Source organism: Synchiropus splendidus, chromosome 17 (genome assembly GCF_027744825.2).
Source record: "Synchiropus splendidus isolate RoL2022-P1 chromosome 17, RoL_Sspl_1.0, whole genome shotgun sequence".
NCBI classification, from domain to species: domain Eukaryota; kingdom Metazoa; phylum Chordata; class Actinopteri; order Syngnathiformes; family Callionymidae; genus Synchiropus; species Synchiropus splendidus.
This window is the reverse complement of record NC_071350.1, coordinates 19,814,485-19,841,202: the sequence shown is the minus strand read 5'-3', so window position 1 is coordinate 19,841,202 and position 26,718 is coordinate 19,814,485. Positions and strand designations below refer to the sequence as shown.

The 26,718-nt window shown below is 50.1% G+C and overlaps 1 protein-coding gene across 1 annotated transcript; it reads left to right on the top strand.

Annotated features, from left to right (window-relative positions):
* Nucleotides 1-2,310: 2,310 nt before the first annotated feature.
* On the top strand, nucleotides 2,311-26,355 carry ubl3a (ubiquitin-like 3a). Its single transcript, XM_053846595.1, has 5 exons — nucleotides 2,311-2,881; nucleotides 20,442-20,550; nucleotides 22,877-22,963; nucleotides 24,097-24,174; nucleotides 25,282-26,355. The coding sequence occupies exons 1-5, from the start codon at nucleotides 2,855-2,857 to the stop codon at nucleotides 25,332-25,334; spliced, it is 354 nt and encodes a 117-aa protein (XP_053702570.1). The 5' UTR covers nucleotides 2,311-2,854; the 3' UTR covers nucleotides 25,335-26,355.
* Nucleotides 26,356-26,718: the final 363 nt, after the last annotated feature.

The following is a 26,718-nucleotide window of genomic DNA, read 5'->3' as shown; positions in this document are numbered from 1 at the left end:
TCTATTTTAATCATCTGGGGGAACTAGAAGGACGTGGAAAACTCAGCGGGACCGGCTGTGTCCATGTGCGCTGCCGTCCTCCACCCTTACAAAACACACCGGTGTGCTGTGAACCAAGCGCTGCAGGGTCGAGGGGTCCGGTCGTGATGCATGATGGTGGTTGGTCAGCAGAACGTTTGGAGGAGAGCTGTGGCAGTGACTGGCAGACCTGCTTCAACACACAAGTCTGGATGTGTGCTCAGGCTGGACTGGCCTTCATCACCCTCATCATCATCAAATGGGACTCTAGCTCATATCCTAATCCAGCTATCACCAATACAGTTGTTAAAGAAGTTCTTATTCCCTTGTTGTTCAGGGTTTCATCCATGAGAGACTCTTGAGAATAAACCGATTCAGGTGCCAGGATAAAGCTGCGAGTTAATGTTGGGCATGATTGAATTTGTGTGAAAACCTGTGTTGGTGGTGGGGTCAGGCCTGCAGACTGGACAGCAGAGCAGCACAGGTCAGTGTGGAAACACCCACGTGGGAAGGTGTCAGTGGCACCAGGCTGAGGAGGCGAGCCAAACACCAGACCAAACACCAGATGATGGAACCAGTCGAGGCTTTTGAATAGAAACAGAACCCTGTGCTCCAGATTAAATCTCCTCCATGAGCCACAGAAATGTGAACTCGCTCGGTTCAGAGGTGTGTTGATCAAAACCGTCCTGGAACCTGTGTCGCTCACCCCCCCTCCACTCTCTCTTCCGGGCGGAGAGAGATTAAGCGGATAATCCCGTCAATCTCAAAAAGCCACTTCTGATGCCACAATGGATTTCCACTCAGTCCTTCACAGTCAGGACAGAGCAACACACAGCCCGACCTCTGACTCAGACTCACGATGCAGACGACTGATATCGCTCATGTAAGAGATGTGAGTGGCATCAGACGTCACAGCAGTAATCTACTGGATTACATGTGTCCTTCAGCCCTTTTTCCATGAGGGTGAGGCCAGGTCAGAAACAATGGCCCTGTTTGCTAAGGTAAAGACGGCGCGTGGTTGCAGCGATCCAGCCTGTCGCGGCTGTCTCCTGATGAAGCATCTCGTGAGAGGGCGACGAAAGCACGGTTTCAGAGGGAAGTGCTGAGGAACCGGACTGACTGACCGCGCGAGGGGAAGCGAAATGAAGCGACGCTTCTCAGAGTCAAACTGAGTCTCAACTCCAGTTCGGTCAAGTTGGTAGCCATCATATCGCCTCACATGGAGTGGAGCCATCATCCTGGAGACTGAGCAGCAGGGTCATTGATCATGTGACGAAGAGTCAGACTTGTGGCCCTGGAGAGGGTAACTGCCCTGCGTTTCGACTCACGGCGCTCAACACTGGTGTCTGCTGAGGCTGGTGTGAGACCACTCTCCTCACACAGAGGGAGAAACGACGTCAGGACACCTGCGTTTCAGGGAAGTTTCACAACTTCCTGTGACTGTAGATCACTAGTCAGGAACACCACTTGCTTGGGTGACTGACGCCATGTTCTGAGAGAGACTGAGTCAAGCAGCACCTGGAAATGGAGAGCTCTCTCCTTCAAAATAAAGCAGCTCCATGGCACATCGGTGGTGAAACAACGTCACAGTATTGATGAAGGTGACGTCACTGAAACACGTTCAAGTCAATAACATCCTCTTTTTCATTTCTCTTAAAAGCTCAAACACAGGTCCATAAACTCTTTGAGTTAAAAACAAACCTGCAGGAAAACAAGAATGTGTAGGAAAAATATTCTGAATTTCCAGCCTATTTTCCATTAAGCTTAGAATTGCTGCTGATCAGCAAGATGTGAAGCTGGTGGATGTTAAGTTAAGAATTTGTTGGGCAAATTAGCTTGTGTTAACAGCAATTTGGAGTAGTTTCTTCCACCTCTAAGTGAGGAATCCAACTGGAAAACTTTGACTCAGCAACAGTTTGTGGGATGCAGTTTAAATGAAAATCGAACTGATGACAATGATCACTGTTTTGAAGGTTTTGGACACAAATTTAGCGTGTATTTTAAAGGATTAATCTGTGGTCCGTGGTCTTCGCTCCCCTCAGGGAAATCACAGTTAAAAACAAACCACAATCTGACAAATCACACTCCATCCACCCAGACCTGTGGCCAGTGAATTGGAGGAGCTGATCCTCATCCGGTTTCCTATTTTGTCGTCTCGTGTAACGGGAAAGAAAGAAGCAGAATAGCGCCGATTAATTCCTTTCACAGGAGAGGAAGCTGGCCTCGCTTTATTTTGAAATCTCAAACCGGATGTGCTTCACGCGCTTCTCTGCGCTTGACTGCGCTGGCCAGACAGATGACAGCTGAAGGTGTAGAAGCAGCGTCCGAGAATTGGACGAGAGCCGCTCTTCAACTGCGTTTTTAACAGATTGTCGCTCGATTTTGGCGTCGCGTCACCTCTCAAACCGGACAGGAGACTGTTTTGACCCCACCGGAAGACGCTTCCGATTCACCTTGTGGATATTTCCCTGCTTTTTACGGCGAAGGAGACGAGCGACGGATGGACTAGCAGTTCGGGCTGATTTTTTTTTCTGCATATGGCGCAAAGAGCTTTACAAAAGCAGGATACAGTTCATGTTCGGAGGGTCGCAGGAGGCCCTCGGGTCCATTAACAAAACCAACATTGGCGAATTGGACCGGTTAACGTGGAAAAGCAGCGAGGAGGAAATGGTTGTGCAATAAAAGAGGAAGGAGCTGTTGGAGCACGTCCCGACGACCTCAGACCGAGGCGAGAGATCCATCTCAGACCTTCACCTCCACCGGAGTCAGCCTCGGCAGAAACACAGGAGACCGGAATATTGGTGCCGTTCCCTGCTGTCTTTGGAGAACCGCGACGATGACGGGCAGCACCCCAGCAGACATGGTGAGAGCCACCCCGGCACTCTGCTGCCAACTTCACCCGTTACGATCATGTTTGTTATTGTGCGAGCGAAGGCCTGTCTCGACTGGTGAAGCTGGCTCCCTTAGTCAGTTGTTGTGTTCTTATTCAGTCTACACGAATGTGAGCTGAGCTACGGGGCAACAAGAAAGGAGATGGTGCCGAGTGAGAAACTATTGGCAAGAGAGTCAGGAATGTTTATGTGGGGTCCAGATATCAACATGTGCTGCTATATCAGAACAGAAATAGATATCAACACACATACAAGAGTAAAGACATTGGACCCAGGAAAGGGGGGGTCAGAGGGCATCATGTGGTCAGGCCATGTCTGATGAACACGGTCACCAACCAGAAGCTCCACTCTGTTGTTTGTCAGAGGAGATGGGCAACTTGGTGATGACCTTTTGCATGCTGAGTAACTGACTGGAGGTTTGCTACGTTGCCAGTATGTGACTTTTTGAGGTGTAGGAGGAGGTCACGTGGCTGCTGCTGCTGGGACAAGTGAAGAAAAGGAGAAGAGATCACTGACGTGTTCCTCCTCCTGCAGGGCAATGTTGCATCACGCCAGCACTAGTCAATAGACAACCCAGCTGACACTGAGGTCCTGCTCGGAACACTGGGATGAAGCAGCGACCCAGACCCAGGGCCGGACACATGTCTTGCTTATGAGCCTCGAAGGGACAAGGGCATGTTTCAGGAGGACCGTTGTCAATGTAAATGACAAGAGACGATTCCTTCCATCGTGTGGCCTGTGGTGGTTGAAAACAACATCAAATCTCACTCAAGTGGCATCACTTGTCAGCAAGTCATAATACAGCACCTCAGTGGGGTTCAGTATCCCAACACTGAATTTCGCCCTATATACAATCAAACAATGACAGTCACTTTTATTACTGGCCACTGGGATGTAATGTAGCAGATACAAATACCCCTCAGTGATGTGACAATGGACACGCCGGTGTAAATGGCTCCACAACACTTGCCAGTGGCGTCATGTCCCAGCAGCAACTGGAAGCTCCACCGGACGAATGAGCTCCCGTGCCATGTTTCTGAATGAATCAGTAAAGCCGTCGCCACTTTCACATTAGTAAGTGACGATTTGAGGAGAGGCTGGTCCCGCTGCGCTCATCAAACCACCTCACTGGTCCCTCATGTATAGTTAATGTTTGACATATCCTGAACTGCTGCTTCAGCTGAAAAGTCGCTGGATTCCGAAGTGAAGCGTGAGAGTGTGCGACCTGAAGTGTCATCAACCTTGGTGTGTTTTGACTGATGATTCAAGTGCACCTCCCTGTCCGAGCGCATCAACAGGTCATTGTCATTTTCATGGCCTCATGTGACGTGTGTTTTACTGCTCCCAGCCTGCTTGTTTACTGCAGAGAGGCCTGCGAAGCAGCGCCTCATTAAGATTACATCGGAGTGAGATACCACACAATTAAAATGTGTGTAAAATGTGTTTTGCTGGGTGCAGTTATTCCCAAGGTTTGTGCTTATAGGAGGTGGATTAGCTCAGGCTACAAGCTAATGATCTATAGGGTATGTGGTGTCTCAGAGCGGAGCGTATCTCTCCTCACCTGCCGTCAGACTTGCACTCTCTGTGTCTGAAGCTTGCTTTTTACTCCAGCTATTGTCAGTTAAGTAACACAATCCACTGACCTAGCCATAACTGGTTAGTCGTGTTCTTACTGAACCCTCTCCTGGGTCACACTGCGGTTCTGTCATGTTTTCAGTTACCGTCCCTCTTGTGATACCATTGCTGCTCAAATGACTATGAACTTTGCTTCCACTAGACTTTAGAAGCTGCAGGAACCATACAAACAAAGATGAGGTAGATCTGGATCGGTGATGGTGTTGTTGGACACCCGTCCCGGCAGGCTTTTAGCTTGGAGGGTGTTTGGCTCTGGACTTTTTGCCTGAGTGGCTCAGTGGCGCCATCTTAAAATGGGTTCGTCCGTCAGGTCCGCCGGTGAGAGCTAGTCTGTTGCCCCACTGTGGCGTTGCTTCTCATGCTGGTGGAAAGCTGCACCATGTTGGGTCGGGGTTACTGCCACGTCCTGCGGCAAGCTTCCTCCAATCTGAAGCGTGTTGCTCACCAATAGGCGGGCTCTTGGTCACTGTGCTGGTCTTAAAAGCCCGGTCCTCTTCACTGACATTTGGCTCGGGATTTAAATGCTAGCATGTGTAAGAGCAAGGGCAAACATGCTCATGGACTGGCACAATGGCGCCCACGGGGATGTAGTTTAATGTCATTACAGTCTGTCAGGAAGGAACCAGGAAACTTGCTGTCGCATGTTTGTTGGTTTGAGTCAGGACTGATGACCACTCCAGGGTGCAGCTTCTCAGTCAAGCACATTATTGAGTGCAATTTGAATACAAGGAAATATGTGCAGCTTTATTGCCCCATTTATAGAGGCAGGCTGGGAGGCAAATTGAGGTTTTAATTGAGCTGCCATCTGATTGTTCTATAAGTAAATGAGCCAGAAAGAATATTAAAAAGCTGCAGAGAGAGGAGAAGTCCAGCTGCCGTCTGTTGACTGTGGCTGCGTCGCTCTACTGCGCACAGAGATGTGATTTAATGGATCACCTTCAGATGTGTTCTCACGTTTGTGTTGGAATGTGTTGCGTAAAGTGGTCCAGCACCAGCTGTACCAGACCTCTCTGACGTGAGATCATCCTCTGAGCAGCCGCTCCATTATGGATCCAGGATGTTGTGAGAGGAAGCTGGTGGTGAGACGGCCCGAGCGTGTGCAGTGTGTGTGAGTGTGTGTCGTCCGGCCAAAGCGTCTTATCCCGCTCTAAGACCTTCCCGCGGATTATGGGCGTAATCATCTGCTGAATATTAATTTTCTGAACTGTCATGGGCTAAATCCGCTGCACACCACGAGTCTCATACCAGCTCTCAGAAGGTCGTCGGCTCCAACTTTTATGCCTAACCTCTGAAAGCAGAGAAACGATTAGTTCAATCTTGAGTGCCCTTTAGCACCGAGAGATTCCTGCCAGCTGGTTCCGAGCTCAGCCACATCCGTTTGCGTTTCCGTGTGAGGGAAGTATCCGGTTATTATTGCGCCAATTATTGACAGTGTCGGGCATAAAGTTCATCTTGTCAGGTGAAGCCATCATTTCTTCTCCGAGAGCTGCCGACTAAGTGGATTTTTCTTCACGCCGGGGCCTCCGCCTCATGTTTGTAGGATGCCGTAAAGGTCACGAGGAAGATGTTTGTCCCTCAGTAGAAGAGTTCAGTTCCCCGCGGCTTTGCTCAATCTATACATTCAGCTCCTGACTGGTGTCCCCTGAGGAAATAACTCTTCCTGTGTGGCTGAAATCAGCAGCAGATGCACATTCCCCTTTCCTTTCCCCCGCATCCCCCCACACTCTCTCCCAGTCTGTAAGCCAGTGAGTGTGTATGAACACACACTTCTAAAGGCTGTATGAAGTGGGAGTGGGAGTGGGAGGAGAGGAGATTGTTTGTGCCAAACATTGTGGGTGAATGAATCTGAGAAAAAAAGAATAGGAGAGAGAACGCTCATGCCTCTTGAGAATGAAGAACGTTTTTTCATCTTGGAAACGGGAGGGGTCATGGGAAGGCGGGTGGGGTGGTGTGAGCTGAAAAAGCCAAGATACGTCACTCCAGCCACAGTTCTGCTGACAGGCTGGGAATGGTGCTCATGGCAACGGCGGGACGCTGGCTCCCGAGGTCTGGGCGTCCGAGTGTAAGAATGTGCGGTGTCGGTACGTGTGTGCTTTTCTAAGGGAGGTTTCCAGTGAAGTTAAAAAGCCGTAGGAGAAGAATAAAGCACCTGAGCTCACGTAAATAAGCCCCAGAGAAGAATGGGTGCTTTGAAGAGGAGAGTGAACATCAAACACTCCAGATTTGACTTTGTCCCGACAGAGCAGGCTTGTGAGGCGCACACACAAGTAGGACGATTTCAGGACCTGTGTGGAGATCAGAGGCCATATTCTCCTGCTGCATGCTGAGATGGACGCCTGCTGTTCTAAAACCCTCCTTCTCAGTGCAGGAGGAACTTCAGAGGGAGGAGCAGCCGCCATGCATTTGATACTAAGGGTTACTGTCTTTTCAAGTCCTCCGATGAGCCGCCCATCTGTTTGGGTGGGTGTCAGTTCCAGGTTTAGTCTTCAGTGTCTGTTTAACACTGTGGTTTGGAACTCGGCGAGCGGTGTATAATTACAACCTTGTGGCAACGTTCAAAATAGGCACCCACACCGGAGAGTAGGGAAGTCAAAGGTGGAGGTCAGCAGGTCAGCAGTGCATTGACAAGGGACAAAAGGAGTGCTGAGGGGAGCCAGCTCTGTCTCTGCCACTCCTCCCACTCGCGCTGCCCTCAGCACAACAGCGGCCAGTGTCAGGAGTCACATCTGAGCGCGTCCTTCAGCCTTCAGCTGGAGTTGTGCGCTTTGTGACTTTGACACGTTCGGATGCCGAGAGAGAAGAGCTGGGGATGGCGACAGCAGCAGTGGGCTGCTGCGTGTGTGTGTGTGTGTTACTGATGGCATGTGTCGCCAGTCTGAGTCACTGGTGGGGATTACATCATCCCGCCTGGATGCTGGAGTTGATCTATCGAGCGTGACGTCGTCACATGGAGGCCCGTGGCCCACACGTTAAGTGGCTCTGAAGGTGCTGCCGACTCCACCGACGGTCTCGGTGTGTCTTTCAGGAAATTGCTGGAATCTATGGAGATCAAGCGATTTCTGCTGTGACTGCAGTTCCATCGATGAGAGAGGAAGGGAAATGACTCGGGTTGAACCTTGTGACCAGGCCCTGTGGTATCGGTGTGTCCGCCGGCGCTGCTGTCCTTTGTGCTGGTATTGACAGCTGCTGGTACAGGCAGGGTTCTGGTCAATGCGCATCCTCTGTGACTGTCGCTGTAATTCAATTGTATTGATGCTTGTCTGCACCACCAACAGGAAGTCCGATTGAGAAGCTTTCACCTATCGATTGCTTATATAACACTTGGCTTGTTTGTCTGTGAGTGTGTTTCCGTGTAACGTGGCCGACCATGTGCATCCTGTATGAATAATGGCACCCTGCTGTTGCCCTGCTCTAACCAGGCCATGCCAGTGTGGACGGCACATGCTGCCTCCTTCAGTCCTGGGCACATCAGTTGTACAGTCCCCCGCTACTGAGGCATCAGTCCTGTGTGGTGCAAGTGCAAGGCTGGCAACATAAACGCCGACAATGTAGTCCAACACCTCCTCATTGGGAAGTGGACGCTTGGGTCCGAGCTTGATGCCAAAGGCTTTCAGCGTTGCATGGTGACACATGAAGCTTTCAATTGAAGCGCATGTTCCGCCTTCCGCAGCCTGTCCTGACGCCATGGACAGCGCAACGCATAGAAGATTTGAGTGGTCAGTTGTCTCCGTGAGACCAAACTGGGACCATTAATCTCCGGAGATGAACTTGGTGGAATCTGGATCGTAAATGTTCAGTGATGGACAATGAAGTGCCAAGCAGCCGGTCAGTCAGGCTCGTTTGAGTTCTGCACACAAGGTTTTAGGAAGACTTGTGTTTCGGATGACAATTTTAGCCTGGCCTTACGTCACCCGTGGCTGCAGCGATTATACACCAATGAACGGGGCTTTTTAACTAACTTAGCAATAGAAGCTAAGTGAGAAGGAGCTTTTCAGATGGTTGGAAACAATTCCAACAGAGCAGACATTTGTGCTGAAGCTCTGACTTGAGTGTGGTCTGCTCCCAGGTATCAGTGAAACCTCTGGCTGCTGAGACTGTTCTTGAGGCACTTAGCAAATGCAGTCAGACAGATGATGCTGAGAGAGGAAGCGGCTGAGCCAGAGCGCCTTCATCCAAAGGTCAAGTGTCATCTAGCGGACGCTCCGACGGATCAACTGGTCTTTAGTTGTCAAAAGCACATCTTGAACTCGTCTGTGATTGATCCTTTTTCTTGCCGTCAAACTGTTGCCAGATTCCTCATACAAAGTGCCGTATTCTTTAGAAGTGACAGCCGCTGTCTGGTTGTCCCCTGGTTAGAGGTTGTTTAGCAGACTTTCAACCAGAGGGCGCCGTGAAAAAATGGCCGCCCTCCAGCACTCCAAACTGGACACCTTGTTTCCTCAGCAGGACGCCCTAAATGTGTTATTAGTGTCTGTATAATGCCCAACTCTCAGTGTCATCTCACTGCTTTACATGAAATTGTCTTTCCGCCTGGTAATTTCGACGAATATGATCCAAATTCACACATCCTTGAACCATTCACAACCGTAATTTGGCCATCGCGGTCGCCATATTTGCATGGAAGCACTGCTATTGGTGAGATCCGTGACGCTGATGACAGCAGGAAACCACAGATAAGTTCCAAACCGCCCGGACGAACACACAGCCCTTTCAGAATGAGAGCAAACTAGCTTCACAGGGGTCAAAATTTGAGTTGTTTTATTGATTAAATCGAGCCACAAGCCTTTACATATGTGTTGTCTGAATGAATGGATGTTGTGGGTGTGACAGTGTAGAAAACCATCACAGCTGATACACCTGCTTATCTGGCATCAATATATGAAACAAGATGGAGACACAAGGCTGGACACACCACGGCTCGTAGTGAGGGAAGGAATCATTATAGAAATGTTTTTATTATAGTAATGAATGAGGCTCAGCCCAGTGAAACAGCTGCCCAGGGACCCCTGCATCTTACAGTGTTACTGTGGCAACAGACTTCATGTCTGTTTATGTTTGTTATTTGACTCAGATGCCTGTTTATCTGTTGTTGATCAAGTTATTTTGGTACAAACAGATGTCCACAGCTGTGTTTTTTACAAAGCAGCTTGTTAGTCGTCAGTCGTTGACATGGTGTGTCGGGAGGGGGCGGGGTTATAGGTTGGGGGCGGGGTTTTGGATGCCCTGTTTCAAAATCCCAGCTAAAAGCCTGTTGTTCAGCTATTACAAGTAATCAGCATTTCATTATGGAAATGTTGAAACATCCAAGCAAGTTATTGTTTTCATGACCTGAAAAAGAGTGAACAGCAGGGATGCAGATCTTCAGAGTTGCTCCTGGCTCCTGCAGCTGATGCTGTGCTATGCTGCACCAGTTTTTGCAGCGCAAATCAGGGGCCCGTAACAGCAGTATAAATAAGGGGAGAGGGTGTATTTAAAGCTGCGTTAAACCTCCTCACGGGCTGGATTTGGCCTCCAGGACAAGAGTTAGGCTTATTTGAACTAGACCTTCATCTTAAAGCCATTTCACTCGCCGTGCAAGTGCCTCGCTGATTTCACTTCCAACCATGTCTAATGCCATTTTTGTATTCTTGAAACCCAAAATGACTGTCGCGTAGCATTTACTTTCAAGGCCCTCCTGACGCGAGAGGCAAAACTGGCTATAATGAGATGGGCGAGTGGGCAAATCAAGCCGAGTCGGTGCTTTCCTCAGTCAGATAAAGAAGGATGTCTGCAGGAAATCTTTAGAGAGGAGCTGAGGTCACGCAGGAGGTAAAGATAGAGCTCTGAGTGAGAAGATGGAGTTTTGTCTGTGGGAGGAAATGTGTCACACAGACCTCTCTGCCCATTTCAGCGATCAAACAGCATTCAATTTGTTGCTGACATCTAGTTCCAGCTAGGTCTGTGTGTTCACCAAAAGACGCAGCGGACCTTGGACCTCATGAGTCCGTGCTCTGGTTTATAATAAGGCAGCACATATCACAGGGTATGGATGGAAATGGTCATTTATTCAGCAGCTTTTGACCTCAAGTTAAGCTTAATTGCACATTTTGAGTCGTGTGGGCTCCTCATGTTACGTATCATTTATCTAAATATAAAGTTACGAGCAAACAACAGTGTTCGCATTCTGCCAAATCAGTAATCTTGCATGTCTGAGGGCGAGTCTGGTGTGGGAGAGGGAAGCTCAGTCAGCTGCTCTCTGTCGCTCTGACACGACAGTGTGGCTGCTCCATCAACGCAGTGAAGGCAGGCTGCTTTGTAGCAACACTAATTCTGTAAATATTTCATGTTTATTAATGGGTCACGCCAAGCCGTCTGTCTGTGCCTCACCTCCTCCATCTTATCTGTGATGAAAAGGACCTGTCTGCACCGTCATGATGCAGATTAGTGGGATTATGAGGTCGTCATCAGGGTCCTCACTAATGGATCTGCGACTCTGGCGTTGTTTTCTCCAACACACGTTTGTGTTTGTCCACTGCCATCTGCTGAATTCCAGCACAGCTCGCCGGCAGTGACTCGGCGCTGGTCACGTGAGCGGTGTCTGAGGGGCAGCGCTGCTTTCTGCATGAGCGAAACTGGAGTGGCGTTCATGTAGCGGATGTCTGCCAGCTATTCAGCCGCTCTCCTCTGAAGTGCATTATCTCATCGCTCACGTTTGCTGCCTCGACATCTGAAGCCTCCTTGGATTTCACTCATTTCTGCACCAGAACTAATGACCATTACTTGTTTATACGGTGAGTGAATTGTCATCCATGGATCCATGCTACGTCCATGAAGCACAAGGAGAAGCTTGTGCTTGCTTCGAAAGGTTACAATCAAGCTAATCCTGCCTGCAGGGCATTAGCTCCACAGGAGAGACCACCTAGGAAAGGAGATGGGGGTGTAAACGCAGGGAGGAGGGCATGGGCGGGGGGAGGTGCAGGTCACAGCAGTGTGTGTTCTGACTCCAGAAAAGTGGAGGATGAGGGTAGATTGGGGGTGAAGACACACGAGTGATGGAAGTGACGCGAGAAAGGAGGAGGTGGGACAGGATGGATGAGATCAAATGGTCAGAGATGTGATGAAGAAGGTGCTCCTGTTCACTCCACGGGGGGTCATAAACCTTCCTGTGGGGTCTTCTCACTCTCTCCCTCTCTGGCCTGCTGACGTGTCCTTTTGGAGTCAGCTTTCCAGTGACTCAAACACAGAAGAGAATGACTTTTGAAGGTGCTTCATGTGATCCAGTTTCACATTGACTTGTTTCAAATGTTTTGCACCTGACTCTCTTCCGTCTGTCGGCTTTCTTTGGTGTCGCGGCCGGTGTTTCGGGAAGAAGCTTCATGTGTGGAGCACCTGACTTAATGTCCACCTGGTGAACGGCAGTAAGAGTGTAAGGATCGTCAGAGTGCATGATGCACTAACTTGTGTTGATGCTCTGCCTCAACACTTTGTGCGCGTTTCAGCTAAAGGTCATGTTGTCCTTGAGCAAGATTTGCTTCTGGTGCAGCCTGAATTGTATTTCCCCATGAGGGAATTAATGCAGTCTAACCTTTCATTTGTCTTTTGTGAAGTTTGGTTCCCTGCAGCGCTCCAGCCTCGTCATTTTGATCTCTTAAGGCTTCATTCGCCACAATTGTGTTTCCCTCTGTTTTTCATTCTGGATGGTAGCGTGAAAGGACGAGGTCTAGACGCTGAGTGAGCGACCCGCTGGGAATCAATTGAAGCATACGAGAACAATTTCATGTCTGGTCTCTGGGCTCCTAACGCAGACCCCTTGGACCTTTTCAGTTGTGTGTGTGGGGTGGGGTGGGGAATGTAGTGATAAATATTTGAGTGGATTTATGCTTCACCTTCATGCATCAACCTCTTGCCTTTCCAGCGCGTTAGAGTCCCGTCCCACTGGCTCCGTCCGCTCTTGCCCTTGCCCGTCTCCTCTCCCAGCGCAGCGGGCCCTTCTCCAGAAGTGTCAGCGTTTTCCCTTCGTCCTTCTTTGGCATCAGATCTTGTCATCACTATCACGGTGTCTGCGCCGCATCAGCACTTCTGTGTTGGGTGATACAAGACTCCTTCCTGACGTCTGTGTTGTTATTCATCTTTTTTTTCATTCCACATTTGCAGCATCCGTTTCTTTTTCTTCGTTCATTTCTCTTCCTGAAAGAATGTAGCGGAATTCTGTGGTCCCACTGGAGATGAGCACAACAGAGCCTCGCCTGGATGAGGTCTGATGTGGGAAGTGGAGTGTCCTTCAATCCTAAACAGTTGCAGATGCACAACAAAGTAGAAATGTCTTGTCAATCTTCTTCCTGTCTGTGTTGAAATCGCTGGTTTTCCCCTCTTAAATGTTATTGTACTAGAAGTGGAGATGCTGATCAGAATCTGCGGTTTTTATGGTGAACACAGGCAGAAGGTTGTTGTGTAGCTTGACGTGTCGGAGGAACAATTATCAACGCAGGTTCAGATGAAGAGATAATTCTTCATGCTGCCGCCGCTGGCCAAGACTCTCAAACTCTGCTTGTCTTTTGAAGTCCACTGCAAAACCCTAGTTGTTTTCACACATAATGTACTTAAACGTCGTCCTAACAGCTTTTCTCATATTGCATGTTAATGTTGTGAAGATGTGTGCCGCCGCAGTAGCTTATCATGTGCATGGATCTTGGCCCCCTGTGGAGCCACTGGGTGCATTAATGTCACCCTTGAAGTGTTTCCAGGACGGCTTTGTCACCAAGTCACCAAAAAGCTTCTGTGCCAGTTCCGCTATGGTGACCCACGCTTCTGCTGAAGGGCTGCGGGAGTCGCCCAGCGCTGACCAACGTGGTCGTCTGTTAATGTTTGACCAGGACTGAAGGTTCTGTGTCACACAGTTTGAGCCGCCTGGGTCCCGGCTGCTCAGCAGAAAGCTCTTCCTCTGTATGAACCTGGAACCTCCTGGCTCATCTGAGGATCTGAGCTCTTCATCTGGGAAAAGATGTTCAGAATAATTGAAGAATTCAAGTGACAAAGGCAATTGGTAAACCTCTCTCCTCTTTAGTCACAGCTGCTGTTGCTCTTCATTTGGACACTCGACCAATCCTGATCAGTTCTTGTGGAGTTTGTTCTTGAGGCGTCTGGAAGTTGAATTGCGTCAAAACATTCTTTAATGTGAAGAGGTGTTGAGAGGTCTCAGCGTCCCTAAAAAGCTATTTCAGAAGACAGCCACAGCAGCGTTCGGTCCTCATTTGCATGCTTGTTCTTCTGGCTGGGCTGTTCTGAAGTTCGACAATAATGCGGTCCAGAGTGGCGTAACTGCCTGGTCTAAGCTATGCTAATGAGAGAGGGGAGTGCTATCAGAGGGAGCAGCAGACAGGCTGCAGTTGTGTGTGGATGTGGATGGGTTCCAGACATGATGAGCGAAAGCTGCTTTACCTGCTTCTTTCTTTTGAAGTATGTCGGTGCGATCAGCCGCTGAGCAGGGGAGCAGTGGTGGTGCGGGCGGAGCTGTCAGGTGCTGCGCTGGCTGCACTGCTGGAAACAGCTGACCGTGGCCGTGACAGGAAGGAGAGGCAGGGGAGTGTGATCAGCAAGTCAATATAGTGGAGGCTTCCTGGACGTCAGTAACAGCAGAAGGAAACACGAGGTTGATCATTGACAGTTTCAGAAAATCCAGGCGGAAACCCTCTTCCTATGTCACCAAAGTCAATCAATAATTCAGCAAACCGATGTTGCAATGTTGAGACTTTTATTTCCTGTTTGAGGTTTGTGTTGGGCCATGAAATAGCCTGAGTACACTTGGCGTGATGAAGCGCTCCATGCAAAATAAGCCTCGCGTTAGTATGTGGTTCAGTCAAGGTGTGGTTCCATCCACTGTGTGTTTCTAATGTCAACGAAACTAACTTCAATAAACTTCAAGAGGGAAGCGTTTTATTGCTGTCAATAAGGTGATAATCTCATGTGATAACTTCCTCTCCTCTCAGGCCCCTCACCATCATTCCATAGGCTGTTGATGTCACTTCCTGACGCCGCTTCTCTCTGCCACCAGGCAGATACAAAGCTCCACTTTTACAACGTGGACTGTAAAAAGGCCATTAGCCACCTTTGCCGCAGGAAGTTTGCATGACGCCCTTAAATGCAAGTCTGATGAAGGTCTGTGGTGTCGACTGCCACCATCCATCTTGCTGTGGATACTGTGTTTAATGATTAATGCCCTTTAATAGAGTCCAGCAGGAAGGAAGTCCATTTTTCATGTCCGCCCAGGAGTCGACTTGAAACGGGCGCACAAAAAAGGACTGAGAAGAGGAAAAGAGATCAGATGAAGTCTCATTTACACTTGGTGTTTTAGAGAGAAGAATACACCTTTGATCTTTTGTATAGGGTGGAGAACCTGTTTAATACATGTGGGTTAGCACCCCTGACTGCAGTGACAGGCAAGGGTGGAACATTCCCAAGTTAAAGAAAGACCCAGGCTGTTAAATTTAGCTTCCCTATGATGAAGTCCACCATCAGGCCATTTGCTGCCACTCTTGCTAAACTCCCCTCTACAGCTTCTGAAGGGACTTGTTCAGCTGTCACTTAGTGATTTGTGCGTCTGCTGCCTGCCTTCATTCAGGAGTACTTCAGGTTTGAAAGAGGATTACTGGGTCAGAAATGTGCTGCGGCTCGAGCTCCTCAAGCACCAACATGTTAAAAACCGGGCCAAGCCCACGGATCTCACTGCCACAGGATGTGAGACTTTTGCTCTGTTGGTGTTGGAGCAGGGAGACACCCCTGACCTCCAGCTCCGGGTCAACACCTCGGGTCCGACCCTCTGAACGGTACATCCATCCGCTTGATTCTGGAGGTGATGGCACGGCCAGCGTCTTGGACTCTATCAGGGTCTTCTCTGTGCGAGTGCAGCCGGGTGACTTGTGTGTCGACCTCTGTCTCTGTAAACATGTAATAACTGCTGCCACTCTGATCCTCTCCAGCCGCTTCACAGCACGCGTCTTTGTTAAATAATAAGTGGTCTGCGCCTCTTTCCTCTCTACGTCACGGAAACGTTGTTTTCCATTTACCATGCGGCGTATTACAGGGTGTCGTCGAAGTGGGTCAGAATGTGACACACCAGCCATTAGAGATAAGTGGCTGCTAAAGATAATGAAGTCACCAAACACAGTGGAGCTGGGTCAAGGATAGAGCGCTGGTGTGGCGCTGTGCTGCTGAGGTGTGTCACGCACCTATGGTGGTGTTTATGAATTAGATTGTTGGTCACAGCAACTGTGGTCGCCCTGGATGTTTTCCCGATTGTTTTGGATGTAAATGAATTCCACTGTAGGGAGGCTCTGATCAGGATAGTTGCTGCTGATCACCGATACCGATCACCTTGATTGACAATGAATTTGTAATCCAAATGATGAGGCCTTCTGAGTACATGATGTGAAAACGTGAACTTCAAATCATTTTAGTTCAGACACGTTTTAATATACCTCTTCAAGGAGGCGAAAATAGAAAAACCTTGCAACTATTCTGTCAAAAGGACTCAACTGAAAAACATGTCATTTGATGTGAGAGGTGGCAGGTGAGTCTCTAGAGACTGTGCTGTGTCCGTAACATAGACAGACTGTAGCGGGACTACGAGACAGAGAGCACTGCAGTTATCAAAGTTTCCACTCCGAACATTTTCAACAGTTTCAGACTCAGGTGGCTGACGAACGCAGCACCTGACTCCAAAACGGCGACGGATCCGGTCGTTTCCGTCTCCACGTAAACAACACCTGAGAAAGGCTGCTCTTCCAGCTCAGTGAAATTAATGATTATTTCTTATCATTCCGAATGTCACACTGGGAGTGGCGGGTGTTGCTCAGCGTCAGCTGCGCTAACAGCTGCGCTAACAGCTGCTGAGCAACCAGCGTTCTCACTTTCATGAGCCCAGAAAACTCTCCGTGCTCCGTCAAGTGCTGGAGCTGTAAATGGCGTGTTTCATTTGAAGGCCCTTCCCTGCGCAGCATTGTCCCCTGCATGTCACACCTGATCAGGTGTTGTGATCGTCATTCACCGATCACGCTGAAATCGTGATCGGTGAGCGATCGATCGATCGGAGCATCCCTAGAACGTAACCATATGAGAGAAAGGAGAGAGCTTTTGTCAGAGCAAGTGGGTTCAGTAAGTTAGCATGGTGTGTGTCTCAGTACAGCATGGGTCTGATGTTGAGACCTTGCTCTTTGCGTCTTTCGTCTCTGCTTTGTTCCTTCGTGTCAGTCTGATGACTGATATTTCTCCACTGCAGACTGGAGTTTCATGACGCACACACCAATCACACACCAACTGGGAGGATTACAAATCTATGCCTGTAGCTTTGTTTGCTCTTCTGGCAGTCAGCAGTTATGTAACGTCCCTGTGTGCACTTACGGCCACATGACTGAAGACACGACGTATGAAACAGATCCATGATGGTGGCGACCTTTGTACGGTCCAATCAGATGTGTGCGCTAGTCAGGCTAGTCTTTCCTTCCTGCGGCGGTGGCCTTGCTGTCCTGAAACAACAGTGTTCTGACTCCAGCTGCTCTGGTTTAGACACAGCGTTCTGTCTGGACGGCCTGCTGACAGCAGCAGCAGCGAGCGAGCGAACGACCGTTGACTTCATATAAAAGTGCTCTAATATGGTCCCACAGGAAGACTTCCCACTCTGTAATTTGTTGACTGCAGCAGTGGGTCTAAAGAGCAGCAATACGCTTTAATGCACTTATAAACTGGAGCATAAACTGGCAGCACTGCCTGCAGACAGACAGGAGAGTGGCGTTCACGGAGGAATGACTGGCTGCCTTTGAATTTCCTCTTTGACGCCATGAGCAGTCTTTTGTCTCGCATGGCGGCTGAAAGAACACGTGACTGTGAGTGTCGTTCTCCTGGAAATGCTTTGATATGGAGGATGGTGCCTCATCTGTGGCATGGGAAACACCATGTCCACATTCAGGTCTCATAAGAATAAGAAGGGTGTACTGGTGCTCAGTGCGCCATCGTTGATGGCAACTTTTTCAATTGGTCGTCACCTTGGAAACAAACAATGGGTCCGACAACAGCGGCGCTTTCTATTGTTTTCGCCTCGGTGTGAATGGCATCGTGTCTCCGGTGTAGATGAGGAACATAGCCTGGACGCGTGATCTCTTCTGCATGAATGAAGAAACCCATCTCCTCCCAAGCTTCTGCGCAGAAGCATCGGCGGCCAGCGTGGCTGGTTGTCTGAGTGAGGTCAGACAACCATGCTCCTCGTGTTTATGTGTTCACGTGGATGTTTGACGCTGTTGTCTTTGTTAGACAACCTCACTAGTAATTGAATTGTTCTTTGGAAACTCATTAAGATTCATGAAGACCCAGTGAGGAGGGGTGGGTGGGGGCGAGGAGGGCTCAGGAAGTCACATCAGAGGGTGAGAGGATGGAGCGAGTGCTGTGCAGCACGCTTCTCTGAGTTTAGCACCACAGTTTCAGTGTTGTTCTGCCCTCCTGCATGCCTGTGGTGGGGGTGAGGGTGGGGGGAGGGACGGAGTGGAGATGCAGAGGTTGCTGCAAGGAGAGGACGACAATATAATGTGACACACCGGGGGATCGGAGGGGGGTTTGGCGGCGGAGGTGCTGTCAGCCAAGCAGCCCGCCACTGGCTGTCACCATGGTGACACTATGGCAACCGCCAGGTGTTTGGCCAGGAATGTTCGTGCTCTTCACTTGTCACTCGACACTGTGGTATTAGCCAAGTCACTTCATGTGTCATTCAAACATCAGTTTCAAAAATACACCGATCCTGAAGCGTGAAATCCTACTTTAATGTTCATGAATCAGCTGCAGCCTCGTAGTGAAGCATCAGTCAGTGAGCAGCACATGCCAAGGCTCATTCATTCATTCATTCATTCATTCAAATGCTCATAGCTGTAATGTACAATTCACAGTAACATATCACTCCCAGTGTACAAATGTAAGCAGACGCAGACGAAGAATGTGAGCCTGTCATTTTGATCAGCTGATCCCGATGATAGTGCTCATGTCAGCCCTGATAAATCAGTCGTTCACCCTGAGATTTAGCCGTTTCAATTGAACCCTTAGAGTTACAGTGTGGGCTAAGACGTCAAACGTGTGGAATTGTTCTCACTGGATCAACAGGAGAGACGCAGCATTTCTAAGCCTCCGCTGCGTTGTTGCCTCCGGCAGCTTCGTCAGCCGATCGCAATCCATGTAGATCTGCTAGTGAAGTTCTTCTCACTACGGCTGAACCTCTCATTTCATCTGGTCCTTTTGAGTAGAAGTACACTGAACTTCCATCACAACAGAGGAACGCTCAAGAGTGCAGGCTGAGCCAGGCAGCTCGCTCCACCGGACGCTTAGTCAGTTCCACCAAATAACTTCCATGATTCAAGAATCTACTTCCTGGTCCGAGACGCCGACCCACCAACTCCCGAAACAATTAGTAAACTCCAAAACCACCATCGACGACCAGGAAAACACCCACCACCTGTTACAGTACAACCACAAGAAACACGACGACACTCATGGCAGCTGTAAGTACAGTTACTACAGCAAACTCAACACTTCTAGTCTTTCCAAAACTGTCTGCAACAAGTACTACCACATCACAGCACAATCACTTCATTGACCTGGCAAAAGTGTACAAAAACACCGCTCTATTTTCAGCCACCGCGCACAGAGCACCTGTGCCACCAATACGTATTTCCCTCCTAAGCGTGAGTGAAGGTACAAGTGCGTGAGTGTAGGTACCAGTGTAAGACAGGACGTTATAATGGCAGCTGGGACTCTGCTTTCAGAAGTGCTTAGACTTAAAGTGAATGCGAGTATTACTGCGCTCGGCCCGTCTCTTGGGGGAGATCGGCGCGTGTCTTTCTCGGGGTCAACTTTGTGGTCAAGTAGAACTTTAATATGATAATCACTAAATGTGCTTTTTTTCTGTGTGTGTTGGTGAGAGTGAGCGTGTGTACGCAGCGTGTGTGTGTGTGTGTGTGTGTCTCCTTCAAGCTTAAACCTTTAAGCTGATTTGATAACATGCTTACAGAGATCTCTGTTTCAATCCAGGGGTGTTACATCACCGCGTGTGCGCGGGTGTGTCTGTCACTCAGCGCTGAGCGAGGTCGGTGGGCGGCGGCCGAGGGGTTGGGGGGACGAACAGATGCTCTGCACATGGAAATACACTTGGAACCACGTCCCACACGTGATGGTCCACAGGCCCTGCAGGCTAGACACCCCAGCGCATGTGAGGCCGCGCTGCACTTGGTCACGGCCGCTGGATGTGGGAGAACACTGAGCTTGACGCCTCACTAATCCAATCCTGAGTTCATGATTGATGTTTGATGACGCATGACGTGAGTCATGTCAGTCACACCTTTGGGGCACGACACTAGTTCAGGTGTGTTTTTGACCCTGAAATATGGAGCCACGTGGACTTGCAGGGTCTTGACGTGACAGTGTATCGTGTGCGTTTTGATTTCGGTCTAAGGTCGTGTTGCCACTGGGATTGTCAGGTCTGGACAGCTCAAGTTTCCACTGCACATGTGAATCCTGTTCCCTCTGGATCTTTTGGACCGAGTCTCTCCTGCCGTCACTTGAACTGGACTGAAGATGAAGGTACAGTCATGACAGACCTGAGATCAGGCACCGGTTCAAGTACATCTTCCACCGCCAGCCAAACCACCGGCCCAAAACAAAGGCTCCCACGGCACCATCACCCGGGCCACTCCAACCTGCAACTGAAAAAGGACAAACTGCTTAAACAGCAATACGGTCGCGAAGGGCCTGTGTGACATCTGCCTCTGCCCCCTGCACGCACGTGCACGCACGCACGCACACGACAGCGCATAGACCATGCGACCATGACTGCAGCCGGACCAGACCAAACTAGCTAACATGCCTTGTCCTTCCTTTGTGTTGCAGATCAACCTCAGGCTCATTTTAGTCAGCGGGAAGACGAAAGAATTCCTCTTCTCTCCCAACGACTCTGCAGCCGACATCGCCAAACATGTTTATGACAACTGGCCAATGGGTGAGTCAGCACATTCTTCTTTGATTGACGCTCGACGTGTTGCTTGAGATCATCGACAGTTATGAAGTTTCATTTCAGTTACCGTGATTCTGAGAGATTTGGCAATGAGGCAGGCATCACCTCGGTGTGACATGAACCTTGACCCCTGCATGTGCTGTGGTGACAAACTGTTACTGTTACTGCAACGTTCTAAAGAAGAAACATGTTGCAGTGATCTACCCAGTCTCATCTCGGACAGGACCACCTCCAGACCTGCCGAATAAAGGGGTTTTATTTTGAAGCTAAGTGCTAAAGTATCCACAGTTTCCCTTAAAGTGGCAGTTTAATTATTGGATGAAATTTATTGGGAGAAAAATTCACAAATGATGATGACGATGAGGAGGTGGAGTTCATTTACAATATCTCTGTCTAAAGTTGACATTTCTTTGGTTCCACTGACCTCTCAAAAGAAAGTGCCAGCTCAGCGGTTCTTCACTTCCCACAGCACATATTGCCGTCAGGCCTCGGCGACAAATGAGCGCAGAAATCTGGCGTGTATAAATACTGCCCTCAAAGTTTCTTAGCGTCATGTGCGGCTTCATGGAATGCTAATTTCTGCCAGCGTTACGAGAGTGCTTGTGGGCGTGAGGAAGTGAGCTGGTGGGAGAATCCGTTTGACTTGGTAAGTGAGGTGTGGGCGAGCCGCTCGGAGGTGTCGTGACTGCCGTCATCATATTGAGTCGAAAATCATTCAAGTGCTGCAGATGGAGTGCAACATAGCCACAACATGGTGGAGGCTTTCGCTGCGTTCAGTGTTATGGATTTGTGCTCGCGACCCGGAGAGACGAGAGATCTGCGTCTGAGTGTGAGAATGTTCTTAATTATAGCCAGCGTTTCTGCGAGTGTCCTGGAACGAGGCTTCGCAGTACGTTGTGTGCAGCACACCCACTCCCTCTGCTCTGCACCGGTGTTCGGATTCACTTGATAGCTCTGACCTAAGTGCTCATTAGCATGGCTTTTCCCACGGTGCCAAAGCTCAGTCACATGTCAGATTAGCATGACGGCGTGCGAGAGCGTTTAATCATGCGGATGGACTGGACTTTGCTTGTGAAGCCGGGCTCCTCCCGACCTCCTCTGAGCCAGGGGCCAACATCTGGAGGGCAGATTCTGCTGCCGTTCACTGCACTCCTGTGTTTTCCCTCCGCCACACTTGTCTTCCTCCAGCTTCTCTTCTGCTTCAGCTCGCTCTCGCGATTCAAACATCTGAGAATATGAGTTCTCACCTCTCAGTTCTCAGTCCTCACCAGACGACACAATACAGAAACTGTTCATGGCTAGCGATTACTTCCTCTGGCTGACTTTGAAGCTGTATTTTCCCAGTGGACTCGAGGAGATGTATCTGGATCGCTGTCGTTAATGTCAAGGTCGATTAGCTCCTCCATTAGCTTTGTCTTCTGTTTCCACCTGAGCAAAGATACCATCATCCATCCATCCTCATCTGCTATCCGTTACCGGGTCGCGGGGGCAGCAGCTTCAGAAGGCCATGCCAAACGCCCTTCTCCCGAGATGTTCCCAGTGTAGAGCTCTCATCCCTCCTCCTGGTCCTGGGTCGACCCCTCGGCCCCCTCCCAGCTGGCCCTGCCTGAAACCCCTCTAAAGGAGGCCTCCAGAAAGAGGCCACCTCAACTGACTCCTCTCAACACAGAGGAGCAGTGGCTCTACTCCGAGTCTCTCCCGAGTGACAAAGCTCCCCACCCTATCTCTGAGGGAGACGACCGCCACCCGTCTGAGAAAACGCATTCCAGCCGCTTGTATGCAGGATCTCATTCTGTCGGTCATGACCACAGGTGAGGGTTGGGATGAAGATTGGTCAGTTAATAGAGAGCTCTGCCTTTTGGCTCAGCTCTCTCTGTCACGCACAATAGTGCGCTGGAGCGACTGCAATACCGCCCCTGCTACACCGATTCACCGACCGATCTCCAACTCCCTCGCCCTCCCCACTCGAGAACAAGACCCCAAGATACTTCAACTTCTCTACTTGAGGCAGCGACTCATTCCTTAGAGAGAGCAATCCACCCTTTTCTGGTTGAGAACCATGGCCTCGGACTCAGAGGTGCTGATCCTCATTCCAGATGCAAACCGATCCAGCGAGAGTGAGTGTGACCAGAATCCAACCACAGCATGAGGCAGTATAGCTGTCACGTGTAATGGCGGGAGGGGTTTTCTGACAGTGGGAGGAAACATGAGTGCGACATGAGAGCTTTGTGATGATGTCACTAAACGTGATGATGCAGTGTGGCCTGCCTGACTGCGCTGTCCACTCTTGACCCTCTTTGTTGTGTTTCAGACTGGGAGGAAGAACAGGTCAGCAGTCCCAACATCCTGCGGCTGATCTACCAGGGACGCTTCCTACACGGCAATGTAACACTAGGAGGTGAGAAAACACTCAGGCAAGCCAGAGAAACGCACACAGAGAATCACGGCAGTGTGGCGCTGGAAACTTCTCCTCTGCGCTCCTGTTTTTTCTCCCCCCGGGCCACACGAACAGAGGAACCTCAGTGCTCCGGACAAGCCGTCTTTGATGGAGCGAGGGAGGAAATGGAGGGAAGGAGAGTGGTCAGGAAAGGGCCAAGGCTGGCCATGAGAGGAGACGTCAAGCAGCACAAAGGCTCTTAAAGCCGCCTTTCAGGGTTTGGAGTCGCTCCTCGGACTCGCCCATGACTCCGCTCTAATCTGCCCCTCATCTCATCATTTGGTCGTCTTCATATCGCGCGCATTCAAAAGCCGTCTGTCAATCAGCCGCTGTTTTTGGCAGCCGCCCTGTTCCAGCCAATAACAGGATGTGACTGGTGCCGCTCGCCAACAAAACACTCTGTACCCGGACTCTTTGGCCAAAAACAGGTCTCCGTGACGTCGGAGGCTCCGCTCAGCTCCATGTCACAGCCTCTTCCTTCACACCAGTTCAGCTGGAACATTATGAGCCCAGACCAGATCAGCCGGTTGCCATGGCACCTGTCCACACCTGGAGCTGCAGGAGTGCCTTTTCACTCGCCGGCTTCTGTCTGGGTGGCTTGGCTGCTGTGCAGCCTCGCAGCCCTTTTTTCCTTTTTGTCTGATGTGCACAGGCCCAGGTCAGGCTACCAGGTGCCGTCTCCCAGAGAGCTCCCGTGCTGTGGAGTGCACAGTGAGCTTCCTATTGGGGGGAACCATGCTGATATGCTACTATTGGCTGGAAATGTTCTCCAGCGACTTCAGCTGCACTCTGGCTGGATAATCCCATTAGATGAGGATGAAATTCATCTCCTGCACTCTCATAAAGCTGAAGGAGGTTTTGTTCAACCTGAGGAAGTCAGACTGTCGAGCATGTGAAGATCAGACCGGGAAGCCATTCTTGGTCTCTCAACGTGCGCCGGAGTGAGCGGCGCGTGGCTCCGTCACTTCGTGCATTTCACACTTCACATGGATTTTGTAAAGAGGAATATTTGGTGCAACCTTGTTGGATGAGCCACTTTCTGTCCACCACAACCTGACTCTCTCTCTCTCTCTCTCTGTCTGTTTGTCCCTCAGCTCTGAAGCTGCCGCTGGGGAAGACCACAGTGATGCATCTAGTTGCCAGAGAGACCTTGCCCGAGCCAAACTCCCAAGGTATGTGTGTCCCTTCACAGGTCGCTCCCTGGCCCAGCCACTGTCCGGCCATGGTTTCCAACCAGACGTGGCCTGTGTTGGAGGAGGCCAGGACAGGCCTCCCTGCTGTGAAGGGCTGGAGATAATAAGAACTGCTCCGCCGTCGCAGGAGCTGCTTTTATTAGCAGCGCTACCAAGAGTGGAACCTTAAATAGGGCCCTTCTTTCTCTCACTGAAGCAATAAATGCAGGGTGGCTGATGCTGGTGTGCAGAGAAATGAGGCTGAAAGTTTCCACCTGCCGCAGCGGCGGCGTCTGCTGGAAACACAGCTGTGAAATACTGAAACAGTGACGCCACTGTTCAGAGCCATTTCACCTCACGTGACTCCAGCGTGTGTTCTGAGTCGGTACTGACACGGTCATGTGACGGACGTAGCAGAGTTCCAGCTCATGATTGACAGGGTCACTGACGAAGACGTGGTCACAGGTCCTCTGACTCACTCCGAGTCTCCCCCTGTGGTGCAGTACTCAGTCTGGCCAGCAGAGGGCGGCAAGCTTTCGTTTCAGAGAGACTGACTACACAGTCACGGGTGTCACCAGTGGGTCGACTCAGCAGCGCCCCCTGCTGCCCCTGTTGTGTATACGCTATATTGAAGTTCACTTTCAAATGAGGACGAATTTCATGTCCCGAGACCTGAAAACAAACAGATATAGCTGCAGGGTTCGAGAACGAAGGCTCTGTTGTTTGGAGGACGCTGAAGCAGTTGATGCGACTGAGATTCCTCCCCCTGCTGGGCCTCTGTCAGAGCAGTGAGGCATCAAGTCCAGACTGGGGCCAAAGCTGGGTCACTTGTGTCCTCACCTCTGACTTTGGACCCATACGGGCTTGGATGTCGTCCATAGAGTGAATGCACAGTCAGGACAAGGTCGCTATGATTTGCTCATGAAATCTGTGTGTGTCTGTGTGTGTCTGTGTGTGTGTGTGTGTGTGTGTCCGTGTGTGTGTGTGTGTGTCTCTGTGTGTGCGTGTGCGTGTGCGTGTGTGTGTGTGTGTGTGTGTGTGTGTGTGTTGTGTGTGTGTGTGTGTGCGTGCGCGCGCGTGTGTGTCTGTGTGCGTGCGTGCGTCCAGGCCAGCGGAACAGAGAGAAGACCGGCGAGAGCAACTGCTGTGTGATTCTGTAAAACTCCCCGCTGCCGACCCGCGACCCGCTCATCATTCTCGCCCTCTTGAGTCCAGGACGTCTGGCGCCGCCCCGTCCTGGAGCCGCCCCGTGCTCCAAACACACACTCTGTTTGCTACACTCATGTTTTGGAGCAGAAATTGACCAGCTGATTCTTTTGTGTTCATTGATTTGTCGTCATGAAATTAGAGGAAGATAATGCATGTGCCGCTTTTCTCGGTTTCTTTGTGCGCAACGCCTTCTGCCACACACACACACACACACACACACACACACACAAGCGGGCGCCGGCCTCTGGTCCGGGCTGGTCGTCACAGCGATGTGGCGGCTGGGTTTGTGCGTCTGTGAGGCCTTGTTGATGCCCTAGTGTGCGCCAGGATTTGAACCACTAACTGTCAGACTCCAACACAACTGCAACACTGTTCACACGCACACACTTGCTAATACGGTGCACGATGACTTTGTGTTGTCTTCTGAGCGGCGCAACACAAAACACTGAGAGCAGACGTTGTGGCGCACCTTTGTTTGACCTTTGTGACTGTGTTTTGACAGTCCAGTGTTTAGCCCCGCCCCCTCAGCCTTCCCAGAGTGGAGGTCAGGAGCCGCTAGCTGTGTGTTGTGAAGGATCCAAACAGGGAATTTAGCTGTCTTGACTCTCGATATTTGCACAAAGGACGCTCCAACAGCAGATGCGTAGAAAAGTTTTCTCCTCTTCAGAGTAGTTCCGACCTCAGCTGTAGAATATATTTAACACGACTCTCGTACACGATATTTCGCTGATATCTTGGTGTGAAGTCTGGTTGTGTCGCTCTTGTACTGGACCAGCGCCTCCCCAGTCCTCCATCACCAGTTCTACTATCTCCTCTACTGCTTCATTCAGCTTGCTCTCATGATTTCATGTCATCATTTGTGTCTTTCTTTTGCTTTCAATACTTGCTTTGTAACAGCTCTAGGTCTTAAAAGTAGTGTTTATATTGATCAGGGTGGAAATCTGTACAGAAATAAACATTTTGGACTGTAAATAGCACTAATGCTCCTCCCAGCCACCGAACGTCAGTGGAAACATCTGTAAACTAAATAAAGGTTATGGAAGTGCGGCGTGTGGCCTCAGGTTTGAACTCATGACACCATGTTCAGCGCCATTTTGGAGCCCCCGACACTCGGAATATTGCAGCAGGTTTAATAAAGTCAAGCCAAGCGAACGAGAATAGGTGGTTTATTTTGGACGTTGGAGCCAGTCGGGGCCGGAAATTCCTTTTTAAACAAGAAGCGAGTCAAACCAGTAACCCTATCTAGTTAGTCGCTGGGCGCTAATCCCGGATAATCCGCCTAAATCCGCAGCCTTGACTGGATTCCTTCTGCAAACTAATGAAAGTCATGACGGA

What these genes read in the sequence shown, in the direction of transcription:
- ubl3a (XM_053846595.1), top strand. Translation starts at nt 2,855, where the DNA reads ATGACGGGCAGCACCCCAGCAGACATG. An exon ending in CGGCAATGTAACACTAGGAG is followed by an intron (nt 22,964 to 24,096) that starts GTGAGAAAACAC and finishes TTTGTCCCTCAG; the next exon opens with CTCTGAAGCTGCCGCTGGGG. An exon ending in GCCCGAGCCAAACTCCCAAG is followed by an intron (nt 24,175 to 25,281) that starts GTATGTGTGTCC and finishes GCGTGCGTCCAG; the next exon opens with GCCAGCGGAACAGAGAGAAG.